General features: G+C 37.1%; 2 protein-coding genes across 2 annotated transcripts; both read right to left on the bottom strand.

Moving 5' to 3' along the window:
- On the bottom strand, nucleotides 2,083-5,732 carry LOC104783845 (UDP-glycosyltransferase 76E6-like). The gene is made up of 3 exons (XM_010508948.1): nucleotides 5,279-5,732; nucleotides 2,341-2,532; nucleotides 2,083-2,279 (listed from the first exon to the last, which is right to left on the bottom strand). The coding sequence occupies exons 1-3, from the start codon at nucleotides 5,730-5,732 to the stop codon at nucleotides 2,083-2,085; spliced, it is 843 nt and encodes a 280-aa protein (XP_010507250.1).
- On the bottom strand, nucleotides 8,144-9,830 carry LOC104780482 (UDP-glycosyltransferase 76E6-like). Its single transcript, XM_010504985.2, has 2 exons — nucleotides 9,337-9,830; nucleotides 8,144-9,246 (listed from the first exon to the last, which is right to left on the bottom strand). The coding sequence occupies exons 1-2, from the start codon at nucleotides 9,806-9,808 to the stop codon at nucleotides 8,363-8,365; spliced, it is 1,356 nt and encodes a 451-aa protein (XP_010503287.1). The 5' UTR covers nucleotides 9,809-9,830; the 3' UTR covers nucleotides 8,144-8,362.

The following is a 12,962-nucleotide window of genomic DNA, read 5'->3' on the forward strand; positions in this document are numbered from 1 at the left end:
AGACAAGGGGGAAGCGGAAAGGTCTGGTTTTGCATGCATTCTTGGGGGAGAAGTGCATGAAGTCTTGGGAAATTTTTTTAAAAGAATCGGCTGCAAGGCTCGTGGTTCAGTTTTTTCTTTCTCTTATAGCGGAAAGGTCGTGGTTCATTTTTTTCTTTCTCTTATAGCGGTTCGTCAGAAGGTGGGTCCCTGGCCTTGTTTGGGAAGATAAATCTGATCATTACCATAATTAAATCATGGGATACGGAAAGGATACAAAATATATTTAGTTTTCCGAAGCAGTAGGACGAAGATCAAAATTCCCCCGAACTAATCAGTTCGGGAGACTTGGAGGGCAACTGTTGGTACCACGATCAGTTGTTCCCGGGCTACATGTTTGATCTCGAGCCGAATGATATGGGCCAAAAGTCCAGCCCATTAAGCTAGGAAAGACCCGGTAAGGAGAAGCGGGGACGAAGTGAGACAAAGAGACAATTACTTCGGAGCTCAGAGATCTATTCGAATATTTTGTTATTAAGATCGTAATAAGTGAAGAACGTGATTGGCAAGGTACATTGATTCCGCATTGATTATAGTATAGTAAGTATAAATAAGAGGGAAAGGGAATTGTAAGGGGGATCAAAAAAATTCTTACAAGCAATAATATACGTTTTTCATCTTGCAATACGACAATAGTCTAATTAGATCAGAACCAATACGGCGGTAAGATCCTCCGCTCCAAAAACACTCCGAGAAGAGAAGTACGCTTCCCGATCTCACATTGGTCACCCTTCGAGTCATGTTCTTTCTTATTTATCGAGTATTTTAGATGTTGGGAAACAAGTGAGTTCCAAAACAATTTGTGATATTTGCTTACGGGCGAACAGACCCGAGAATATTTTTAGGAGAGTTCTAATAAAGCTGCTGGGAATTTTGACTTAATTCACTGTGATTTGTTGGGTCCTTATCGTGTTTTATCTACTTCCGAGGCTGCTTATTTTTTTACAATTGTTGATGATTTTTCACCAGCTGTTTGGGTTTCTTTGTTGTGTGAAAAGAGTGGGGTTGTTGTTTTTAAAAAAAAAAATCAAGATGATTGAACGACAATTTGATAAAAAGGTTAAGGTGGTGCGTAGTGATAATGGTGGAAAATTTCTGGCTATGAGGTCATATTTTGCTGCTGAAGGGATTTTACACCAGACATCATGTGTGTATATGCCTCGTTCGTTGATGTTTCAAGCGAGTGTTCCTATCAACCCTCATTCGTTGATAATTCAAGCGAGTGTTCCTATCAACCCTTCGTTGATAATTCAAGCGAGTATTCCTATCAAGTTTTGGGGTGAGTGTGGTCTTACGGCATGTCATTTGATTAATTAAAATTCGTCGACCTATGAGATGCTGTATGGTGTGAAACCAGATTATACTTCATTGAGAGTTTTTGGTAGCTTGTGTTTTGCTCGGAAGGTTACTCGTAATAGAGATAAATTTGGTGAGAGAAGTCGACGGTGTGTGTTCATGGGATATTCGTTTGGGACGAAAGGTTGGCGAGTGTTTGACTTGGAAGCAAAAGAATTCATTGTATCGCGTGATGTCAGTATTTCAAGAATCCAAGTTCCCATTCCAGTCAACGGTGTCTCCACGATCTGATTAATTAAAGTTGGTTCCATCACAGTCACTTTTGTATGATGATGATGGTGCATTTTTTGATGATGTACCCAGTGTAGATGTAAGGGGGAGCATTGAACACGGTGGTGTTATGACAAGTGACGAGATGACTTCACCGACACAGGTTGTTAGAAATACTACTACGGATGTGGGAGATATTACTGAGAATCCTCACCAAGATGGGTCCTCTTCTCCAGCAGAAATACTTGAGCCGAATGTGACTAAAGGTAGCCATGACATTGTTTGCATAGATTTTGTGGAATACAGAGTGAAAAAGCAAAAGCCGTACGTGACACTTGTTATTCGTATTTGACACTCGTATTGATTTTTCTTATTTGCATACAAAAAAAATAAAAGCACGTACTTTGTAAATGTTGCAAGATCCAGCTTGATCAATACAATTCAATTGTCTTTAAAAATACATGAAGTTGAACAGTTTCACATTGTCTTCAGATACTTGACAAGCTCATTAAACGCGTTGTATGAGGTACCCCCACTTTTGACAGAGGCTTTTAGCTTCTGTTTTATACCAAGGGCTCTCTCCTGCATCCCGGCTCCTTCGTTTTCCACCATCAACCTCTTCACAGCTCTGTCAACCTCTCCTCTATCCACTTTACTACCTTCCACCTGAAACCCTATTCTCCAAACACTCTTTATACATAGCGTTCAACTTCTGCTCGCTATGAAAGGGCCTACAAATCATTGGAACTCCTTCTGCTATGCTCTCGAGTATTGAGTTCCATCCACAGTGGGTCCAGAAGCCTCCCGCTACAGGATGTCCAAATACTTCTCTCTGTGGTGCCCGTTTTACAATATATCCTCTTTCAGATATCATCTTACCGACTTCTTTTGGCAATGACTCTATCCCATTGAAGCCAGGGATCGAACCTGGTCGGATGACCCATAAAAAAGTTAGTTGCTACTTGCTATAACACAACCCCCAAGTCATCTCCAGCACTTCCTTGGTTTTCATTTGAACTACGGTTTTCGCTAGGCACTAGGCCCATCCCAAACACTCGACTAGCGCGTAGTGATTTCCAAAACATGGATAGTAGTATATCCAAGTATAACTAAATTTCCTCGGGAGTGGTTCACCGAATTTGGTGCAATTAGTCCAACAAAGTCCAAAAGAGTTGGTACATAATAGCAATATATTTTCTTTTAAAGTAGCCAAAAATAGTTCAAGTAGGAAAAGCTCGGCCTAGCGAATAAACGAAGCCCGATCAGTACGGCCGCTAAAAGAGAGATAGAATCGAATTCGAATATATATAAGAATATAAGACAAATTGGGAAAAAGAAAATAGTTTCATTTGAAAAATAAGGAAAAAGATTTATCCGAGATCGACTCTCTCGATACCACGAGTTCGACTATAAAAAAAAACTCTTAAGAATCCTAGACTCAATATTTGTAAAACCCTAACTTGTATCCAAAGCTAATTAAAAATCCTTTGCAATGTCATTAGCTTTTGCTCGAGATTAATAAAAAAAAAGTTGTTTTTTTTTTTAATCTTTCTCTTGTTTTAGTTCTCCAGTTTAGATCCGTGTGAATCCCACACTAGCACAACCACTTTCCCACGATAAATATTTTATATAGCGACAAATTAATAATAAATTCAGTGAATTCATTTTTGTTTACAGATATTTTCATAAAGTTTACGATTTTTCGACACTAGTTAACAAAAATTACACCAAAAACTTTTAAAAACAAAATAAATTCTTTATAAAATAAAAAATAACATAAAACATCTATCAATTTTTTATATATGGCCATTTATGGATATCCTAATATTTCTAATTTCTATCATTAACAGTAAATATGATAATTAATAAATATTCTAATATTCATCAAAGATCTAATCATTTAATCTGAAATTATTTAAAATCAAAATTAAATAGTATATACTAAAATTTAATAAAATTACTTATTCAGTTATTCTTGATAAATATAAATACTTATAAATTTTCAAATTCAACACCTTTTTATTTAATAACGTATATTTTATATATTTGTAAATACAATAAAATATATATATATATATATATATATATACAATTTTAATATTTTATTAAAAATAACAAATATTAGTTATGTTACGAATATATATAAAAATATATAGTTGTCAAAAATATATATAAATATATAAAATATTTTTCCGTGGTATTCAAGGTAAAAGGATAGTATAGTTTTGTATACAATTAAGTGTTGTCCAGTTTTGTATACTGCTCACTTAAGAAAATATGCCTCGGATCTTGACCATTTTGTTTCTTTAAAAAAAAACCGAACCGAAACTGGTTAATAATCTAGTGGTCTCAGACTCTCAGTCAACGACTCCCCCATAGAGAGATAAAAGAGGTAACTTTATAGTTTGTTTTTGATGAAAGAGTTTATGGTAACTTTAGCTCAGGGCCGGGCCTATCCCCTCTTTTCACAAAGGATTTAAAAGAAGGGCTCTCTCCTGCATCCCAGCACCTTCGTTGTCCACGATCCACCTTTATACAGCTCTCTTAACCTCTCCTCTATCCACTTTTCCTTCAAGTGAAGTGTTTTCACATGTTGCATCATTGGAGATATATGTCCTAGAGCCATACAGACTTTCTCCTCGCCTGCTTTTTTAATACTTCAATGTATTAGTTATTGGTTCTAGTTTGATCCAATGTTAGGAACAACTAAGAAATAGTCTTCTCTGTAAATGCGGATGAGGCAATAATAAAGTGCAGAAATTAAATAACACAAGATCTTTGTTAACGAGGTTCGGTTTTTCCTACTCCCCGGACCACGTCTAGATTTTGATTCCACTAGAACAAGAAAGCAAAATACAACCTATTCGCAAACGTGTAAATCAAGCACAACCCTCTTAATTCACCGCTCCGTTCTATAACATGAAATCTTAAGGATAAATCTATATCCTTAACTAAACTCACACTAAGTCTAGATTCAAGCCAAGATAACCTAACCTTGGGCTAAACTCCCCCTGAGGGTAGACTTCAGATCTTTAACTCTCTTGAGAAATCTTCACACACATGTCACACCGACGAACAAAGAAGTTTGAACAACACAAGCACCAAACCGCGAAACTAAGCCTCACACAATGAGAAAGCTCTCTAGGATTATTATCTTTACCTCTCAGCTCTTTTGCCTTTCTAGGACGTGCCCAACACCTTCTTATATACCCATCAAGACTTCCTAATCAGCATAGAAAAATATTTCCAAATTTCATAAGAAAAGGCTTTTTTCCTTTTTGTTATTTTCCTTTTCTTTTTCCTTTTAAAACTCCAATTTAATTAACCAAAGAAATAGTAGTTTTCCTCTTCAATTCATCTTCAAAACGCCCTTCAATATTGCCTTCTCAAACCTTCTAGAACTTCTCACACAAAAAACACCAATAATCCTGTATCACTTCTTGAATCATAAAGACACTACTTCAGACAAACCAATACATGTTCATTCTCCCCCTTTTTGACTATGCTTGTGAACTCATCAGTTCAAACACCTAAACAACATCACAAGACACATCTTCATTCTCCCCCTGAATGAGTCACAACATGGTCAAAACTAACTAGAAAATTCTCCCCGCTTTGCAATACGCGGTTGATAGCCTAGTACACCACCTCCATTGAAATTATCTTTTCTAACCCATATCTTCTTGCGCCTTAGACCTCCATATAACCTCTTGAATGAACCTGAAACAATTCCTCGTAAGATGTCCTTGAACTCCACAATGATAACATGTAGGACCTTGAAACCTTACATCATAAGCATTATCCATTTGGCTCCTCTCTCTCAACAATCTGAAATATCTTGGCCTAATATGCCCAACAACACCACAATGATGGCAAACAGGTCGAAAAACTTGTCTAGGTGCACTCTGCAATTCGAAAATCCTTTTACTATGCTCTTTCACATATACGTTCTCTGAAACAGTCTTTGAAGCAGTCTCTGACACAGTTCCTGATGCAGACGTAATTTTTCCACTTGAAACAAACACTGGATCCGAATTTGACACTTTTCCTTCATATCCAAGGCCACACTTATCTGTCTTGCCAATATTCAAAATATGATCCAACTTCTTTGTACCATTATTAAGCATCCTCAAACTCTTTTGAGTTTCTTGAAGTTGTACTTTAGCTTTTGATGCTTCTTCTTCCTTTTATGTTGCATATTTCTCTGCTTCAACGACTTTAGCCTCTAACTCAAGCTTTTCCTTAATCAAAATTGAATTATTCTCAATCACGTTAAGCCAATGTGCATACAACTTCTCATAACTCTTACCAAGTTTTTCATAACTCATATCCTCTGCATCACTATCACTATCAGATTCATGTTCAGATGCAGTTGTAGGTTTTGCTGCAGGTTCAGAAGCAGTTGCAGACACTGATGCAGCCACTGATTCAGAACTATCTTCAAAAGTGGTAAACGCCACAAAATTCTTCAGTTCTTCTTCTTCATCTGAATCAGTTTCAGAATCACTAGTAACAACATTCATAGCCTTCTTCTTATACTTTTGTAGATTGGCACAATCAGACCCATGACCGTATCCTTTGCATTCAAAACATTGAACATTCTTTGATGAAGTCTTCATCTCTTCACCCATTCTACTTTTCTTCTCTTCGCCCTTACGCTTCAGAAATTTAGCAAATTGTCTTGATAACATAGCCATTGAATCTTTACAAGATGATACCTTAAGAGCTACTCCAATGTCAACTTCCTTCTTTATTGCTTCCTTAACTTGATCATCTTTCTTCTTTACTCCTTCAGCTTCATATGCTTTGCTTAATTTAAAAGCTTTAAGAATCCCAACAAACTCATCAAAAGTCATCTCATCTAAATTATGAGCTTCTTCAACTACAAAAAATTTTGACTAAAATTTTGCTGGCAACAATCGCTTCAGCTTCTTCACAAGCTTTTTGTCTTTGTACTGCCTTCCAAGAGCAAAAGCCTCATTAGATATATCATATAACTTAGCACTGAACTCAGCCACAATTTTTTTTTCTTCCATCCTTAGATTCTCAAATTGTGATGCCAACATATCCAGCTTTGTTCTCTTAACACTTGAAGTACCTTCAAACATATTCTCCAATGACTTCCACGCTTTCTGAGCTGATACACATTGAGAAATTAACTTGAAGTGGCTTGAATCAATAGCATTGTAAATCGCTGTCTTTGCCTTTGAATTACAACTTGATAGCTTTTTCTCTGCAGCAATCCACTTATCTCTTGGCTTAAGACTCTCAACTACTTTATCATCAACAACTTTAGGAGTCTCCCAACCAAGCTCAATCGAATTCCAACAATCTTCATCAAGGTTACTAATAAACGTTTGCATACAAACCTTCCAATATCTGTAATTCGTTAAATCAAGGAACAGTGGTCTTGACATAGACGTGCCTTCTCTGTAATTCATCACAATTGATTCAAAGCTCTGCCTTACTTCCTAAAATACCCTCACCCTTGATCTATCCGAAACTAGACTAAATCTCTATCGAGAACCCGCTCTGATACCACTTGTGAATGCGGATGAGGCAATAATAAAGTGGAGAAAGTAAATAACACAAGATCTTTGTTAACGAGGTTCGGTTTTTCCTACTCCCCAGGACCATGTCTAGATTTCGATTCCACTAGAACAAGAAAGCAAATACAACCTATTCCCAAACGCGTAAATCAAGCACAACCCTCTTATTCACCGCTCCGTTCTATAATATGAAATCTTAAGGATAAATCTCTACCCTTAACTAAACTCACACCGAGCCTAGATTCAAACCAAGATAACCAAACCTTGGGCTAAACTACCTTGAGCCTAGACTTCAGATCTTTAACTCTCTTGATCAATCTTCACACACACGTCACACCGACAAACAAAGAAGCTTGAACAACACAAGCACCATACCGCAAAACTAAGCCGCACACAATGAGAAAGCTCTCTAGGATTATTATCTTTATCTCTCAGCTCTCTTGCCTCTCTAGGACGTGCCCAACACCTTCTTATATACTTATCAAGACTTCTTAATCACCATAGGAGAAGATTTCCAAATTTCATAAGAAAATGCGTTTTTCTTTTTTGCTATTTTCCTTTTCCTTTTAAAACTCCAATTTAATTAATCACAGAAATAGTAGTTTTCCTTTTCAATTCATCTTCAAACTGTCCTTTGATATTGTCTTCTCAAACCTTCTAGAAACTTCTCACACACATAAAACACCAACAATCCTGTATCATTTCTTGAATCATACAGACACTACTTCAGACAAACCAATACATCTTCACTCTCAGCTTCATGCTCTGCGAGTTTGTGTTACTCTGGTCCTCAGCATCTTTGAATGTCTATGAGAATTATACAAAGAAGGGTATTTCTTATATAAATAAATACCAAAAGAGTTCTTACTTGTGGACACTAGCTCATCCGTATTGGTATGTTTTGTTAGGTCTCTTCATATGTGACATGTAGTAGATGGTGTATGCGAGTAGTTACATCGATCTCTTTATCTTGTTAGAGAGTAATCAAAGACAAAAGAAAAGATGTTTTTTTTCCTCGTCTTTTTTTGTGATGCAACAATTCTACATTGAGAAATCTGCAAAGAGGAAAACATAATACGAGTTGTAAACCCAACATCGAATACTGCTTTAATTTGCATAAAAAAAAACCACACACTTATAAATTTTGCAAGATCAAGCTTGATCTATACAATTCAATTGTCTTTAACAATACATGAAGTTGAACAGTTTCACATTGTCTTCAAGTACTTGACAAGCTCATTAAAAGCGTTGTATGAGGTACCCCCACTTATCACAGAGACTTTGAGCTTCTCTTTTAGAACAAGGGCTCTCTCCTGCATCTCGGCTCCTTCATCGTCCACCATCAACCTCTTCACAGCTCTCACAACCTCTCCTCTATCCACTTTACTACCTTCCACCTGAAACCCTATCCCCCAAACACTTTCTATATACATAGCGTTCAACTTCTGCTCGCCATGAAAGGACCTGCATATCATTGGAACTCCTTCTGCAATGCTCTCGAGTATTGAGTTCCATCCACAGTGGGTCCAGAAGCCTCCCACCGCAGGATGTCCAAGTACTTCTATCTGCGGTGCCCGTTTCACAATGTATCCTTTTTCTGAGATCATCTTACTGACTTCTTTTGGCAATGACTCTATCCCACTGAAGCCAGGGATCGAACCTGGTCGGATGACCCACAAAAAAATTTGGTTGCTATTACACAATCCCCAAGCCATCTCTAGCACTTCCTTGGTTTCCATTTGAACTACAGTTCCCATGCTTACGTATATCACTGACCTCGGTTTCTGCTTGTTCAGCCAATCAATGCAGCTCCTGTCCTCTTCAAGTAAACTAGAAGGCGGTGAAGCTGTCATATTGTGAAGAGGGCCTATAGCGTACATCGGAATTCCAATTTTCTGTTCCGACCATGATAGAGACGAGTTCTCTAGACAGCTCACCGTGTTGATGATAACAGCGGAAGCTGTTCTTTTGTTAGCTACTTCCCTACATAGCTCAAAAAGGTCTTCTAGTGGCCCCAATCCTGAAGTCGGTAGGTCTTTGTATCGTAGTGGTGGATACAAATTTTCCACCATCTTTTCGTGCATTCCAGGATCTGCAAAACAGAAAAAAATAATAAATAATAAATACAAAGTTTAAGTGAAACGAATGTTTTCGGGTGTGTTATAAATATTTTTTTGGGCACCTTCCATGTCAACCGAGAAGTTGCCAGCATTGAGTTTACTTAGTACACAGCGTGAAACGTAATTTGTAGCACTTTCAGTGCTGAAGATGACACTGGGAAGGATGAACTCCTTAGCTGCAGCTCCACAGAAGTACATGAACTCGTCGTAGATGATACAAGCAATATCATTGCCTTGTTGTAGTAGCAACTGAGCTATACAGTCCTTGAAGCTTGCCTCACTGGTTTTGTTGAGCTTTATCATAAACTTGATTCCTCCTTGATCAGACTCTGGTAAGCTTTCTTTAATGGTGACAAACTGAAAGCCAGGGAAGTATTGAGAAGATGAGCTAACTTGATTGAAGTGTCCCTCTACAACTGTAATTAAGAAGCCCTTCGAGTAAAGGGCTTTCCCAAGTTGCAGCATTGGAGTTACATGACCTTGTGCTGGAATTGGAACTAGCACTATCCTTCTCTTGGCTTCCCTTTTCTCCATTGCTTATTTGCTTATTACCCTCTTTTTTCTCTTGTCATATCTAAATGCGGAACATATCTAAATAATTGATCCAAATTATTAATTTATTATTAAAATCCCATTGCTTTTGAAAAGTTTTTGCAATCTTCCAAATATGCCATATTATATTGTTAAGTCTTCCTCCTGTGGCAACTACTCTTCTAAACTTTTCTAGACGTTAATGTGACATTTATAGTAGTGACATTTACTACAAGAATAACATGTTGGTTGTTTTGTTCTGGCTCACTTAAGAGTTGGTGGCTTTTAGCCAAATTAGGTATTGTTTTGGAGTTTTAAATAATAATTAAGATGTCATGACTCATGAGGCTAAACTTTATAGGAGTATCCAAATATAACAAAATTTCCTCATATGTGATTCTCCGTAGTTGGTGCAATTATTCCAACAAAGTCCAAAGAGTTGGTACATAATTACAATATATTTCCTTTTAAAGTAGCTAGCTACACGTATGGTCAATGGTTTGAAACCCGGACTAGGCCGGCCGGTCGGACCGGTCCAACCGCGACACAATAGACATTCTGGTCTGGGTTATCTCTAAAAACCAGACAAATGAAAACCGGAAAAAACCGGAAAAAACCCGCTAAAAATCCGTGAACCGGTGGTTGAACCGACGGTTTGGACCAATGGGTCAGTGTCAAATTAAAATATTTTATTGAGTAAATGTCAATTATGCCATGAACAGTACCAATCTTTCTCTCATATGCCACTTTCGTGAAATCCTTTTCCCGCCTGCCACAGAGGATTCCAAAAAGTACCATTTTGCCCTTCTCCCATCGTTCGCGACACTTAAACAATTGAAGAAAAAAAATCTTTGTTTCTTCTTCTCTCTCTTGTCTTATCATCTTCTTCTTTGTTTCTTCTTTTCACCTCATAAATCTTCGTTTCTTTTTCTCTCTCTTGTCTTACCATCTTCTTCTTTGTTTCTTCTTCTTCGCCGCACATCCGCCTGAATAGTCCGACGTCTTTGGATGTAATGATGAATTTCTTCCTACAGTCACTTCTACGGCCAAATCCTCCAGTTTTCCGCCTCCACCAGCTCCGGTCGGCGAGATAGGGGAACCTAGTTCCAAACCCGACCCTTGGTATGTAAGAGAAGTATTTCGTTCTTCTATCTGATAGACATCCTTCAGAAAGGTTTTGGTCTGCCATTCCTTTTTTTGTCACTCCGTCTTTGGTAACTTACAAGTTACCTACTGTGCAGGTTAGCTAGGGAGGTTGACGACATCCACCAAGAGAGGTTCTTGTGTATCGTTAATTTTCTTCAAAGAAATTCGATAATATTTACTTTTCCATGTCTAACATATATACTTGTCCACTGTGTAGGTTATCTCAGCAGATGGACCACAATATTAACCTCACATACTTGTCCACTGAATTTATTTATGTCGCTCATTATTATGTTTTAGTATACCAAATTCAATGCAGGAAATGTTTATTTTCCCCATTATTATGTTTCCAATGCATGTCTGATGACCATGCAGGAACTGGATATATCCTCCCTCCGTAGGACCAGTTTCAACAGTCAAGGTCTGTCGAAATGTAGTTTCCTCAGTTTCAGCATTCAACGGACTCAGTAGGTGTCCACTGTTTACCAGTTTCAACAGTCTAGTCCCTAATGCAGGTCTGCTGACCACGAAAGCGCATGACCTATAATACATCAGGTGGACCAGTTACAGCAGTCAAAGTATATCCACCCCCATTTATGCCTATTTATGTCTTCGTTTTAGGTGGACTAGACTAAATAGGTATGATTCATGTCCATCACAACCATGTCCACATTTACATATTCATATATGTTTGGTCATCCATTGTTGATTGTGAAAATTTGTTATTCAAAACCCTTTTGTCTATCGATTAACTAACATATTCATTTCTCGTACTGTAGTAATGTTGTTGGGGTACTCACTGACAATGATGTGGCCATGGTGGACCAAATCAAGCAGACAAGGTAGAAGTCCACTCGCTGATGGACCATTCGCAAGTCACACAATAATTATCAGTCTATTTTTGTACAAACAACACTTAATGTTTGTCTTATGCGGTGGAAATTGTATATCTGCTGTTTTTGTCTACCGTTTCTTCTACCACTATCCAAGTCGATGGACATGTATTCTTATTGTTTGTGTCTACCTTTAATAAGTTGTACAACTAATGCAGTGTTTTTTAGTCTACCTTATTGTCACTTCTCTATTACAATATGATCATAGCCAATTTAATTAAACTTGTCCATACGCAATCTACTGGCGATAGACATTCTAATACTGATGGACATGTCTTTCTGTTGTTTTTGTCTACCTCCCCGCGTATCTCTGTCTCATGCGGTGGAAATTGTTACTTAGAAGTTTTTATCTACCCTTTCTTTTCTTCTGTCTCTATCATAGTCGATGGACATGTATTCTTGTTGTTTTTGTCTATCTTTAATATAAATGTACTACTAATGCAGTATTTTTTTGTCTACTGCATTGTCATCTCTAAAATGAGACTTGTCCATATACATTCTAATGTTGATAGACATTTGAATTCCGATTGAAAATCTAATGCCGATAGACATTATAATTCCGATAGACAATCACAAAGCCATCTCCAACAGACAATGTTCCTGCACCAAAAAACCTTCTTTGACAACAGACAAGGGAATTTGCAGGTGCCCAAATTAAATGCCAGAACATTATCTCTTTCTTAACTACCATTATCTCTTTCTTAAACCTATGAAGCACCATATGGACCATAGCTTCACTCCCATTAATTCATGTCCAATCGCCAATAATGTGAGCCTTTCGTTTGAATTGCCCGCCAATGTTTCCCCTCTATTAAGCTGAAGGTAAATTCGTTTTTAATCATCTCTCCCAAACCCAAAAAATGGTCTTTGACAAGTTTTTAAGCAAAAAATGACATTATTGGCCAAAATCCCTATTTTATTTTATCACACTTCAAACTTAGACCATATTGTAAATAAACGTTGTTATTTATTAAAAAATCACTTAGTTATTTTATCTAATCATTTAAAAGATTAATTTTAGTTGTTTAGTACTTAATTATGTATATTTTGTTCATATATTTATAGGAAAATAGATGTTATATTCATAAAATGTAAATAAACCAATAAACTAATTGATC

Source organism: Camelina sativa, chromosome 4, assembly GCF_000633955.1.
Source record: "Camelina sativa cultivar DH55 chromosome 4, Cs, whole genome shotgun sequence".
In the NCBI taxonomy this organism is placed as follows: Eukaryota; Viridiplantae; Streptophyta; class Magnoliopsida; order Brassicales; family Brassicaceae; genus Camelina; species Camelina sativa.

Bases quoted from the DNA above. Each gene is read 5' to 3' on its own strand.
- LOC104783845 (XM_010508948.1), bottom strand. From the start codon at position 5,732: ATGCTTAATAATGGTACAAAGAAGTTGGATCATATTTTGAATATTGGC. The intron at 2,533-5,278 runs GTTAGAAAAGAT...TCATCCGACCAG, and splicing joins TAAGGCGCAAGAAGATATGG to GTTCGATCCCTGGCTTCAAT. The intron at 2,280-2,340 runs GTAGGCCCTTTC...TTTGGAGAATAG, and splicing joins AGAAGGAGTTCCAATGATTT to GGTTTCAGGTGGAAGGTAGT.
- LOC104780482 (XM_010504985.2), bottom strand. From the start codon at position 9,808: ATGGAGAAAAGGGAAGCCAAGAGAAGGATAGTGCTAGTTCCAATTCCA. The intron at 9,247-9,336 runs GTGCCCAAAAAA...TCTGTTTTGCAG, and splicing joins CTTCTCGGTTGACATGGAAG to ATCCTGGAATGCACGAAAAG.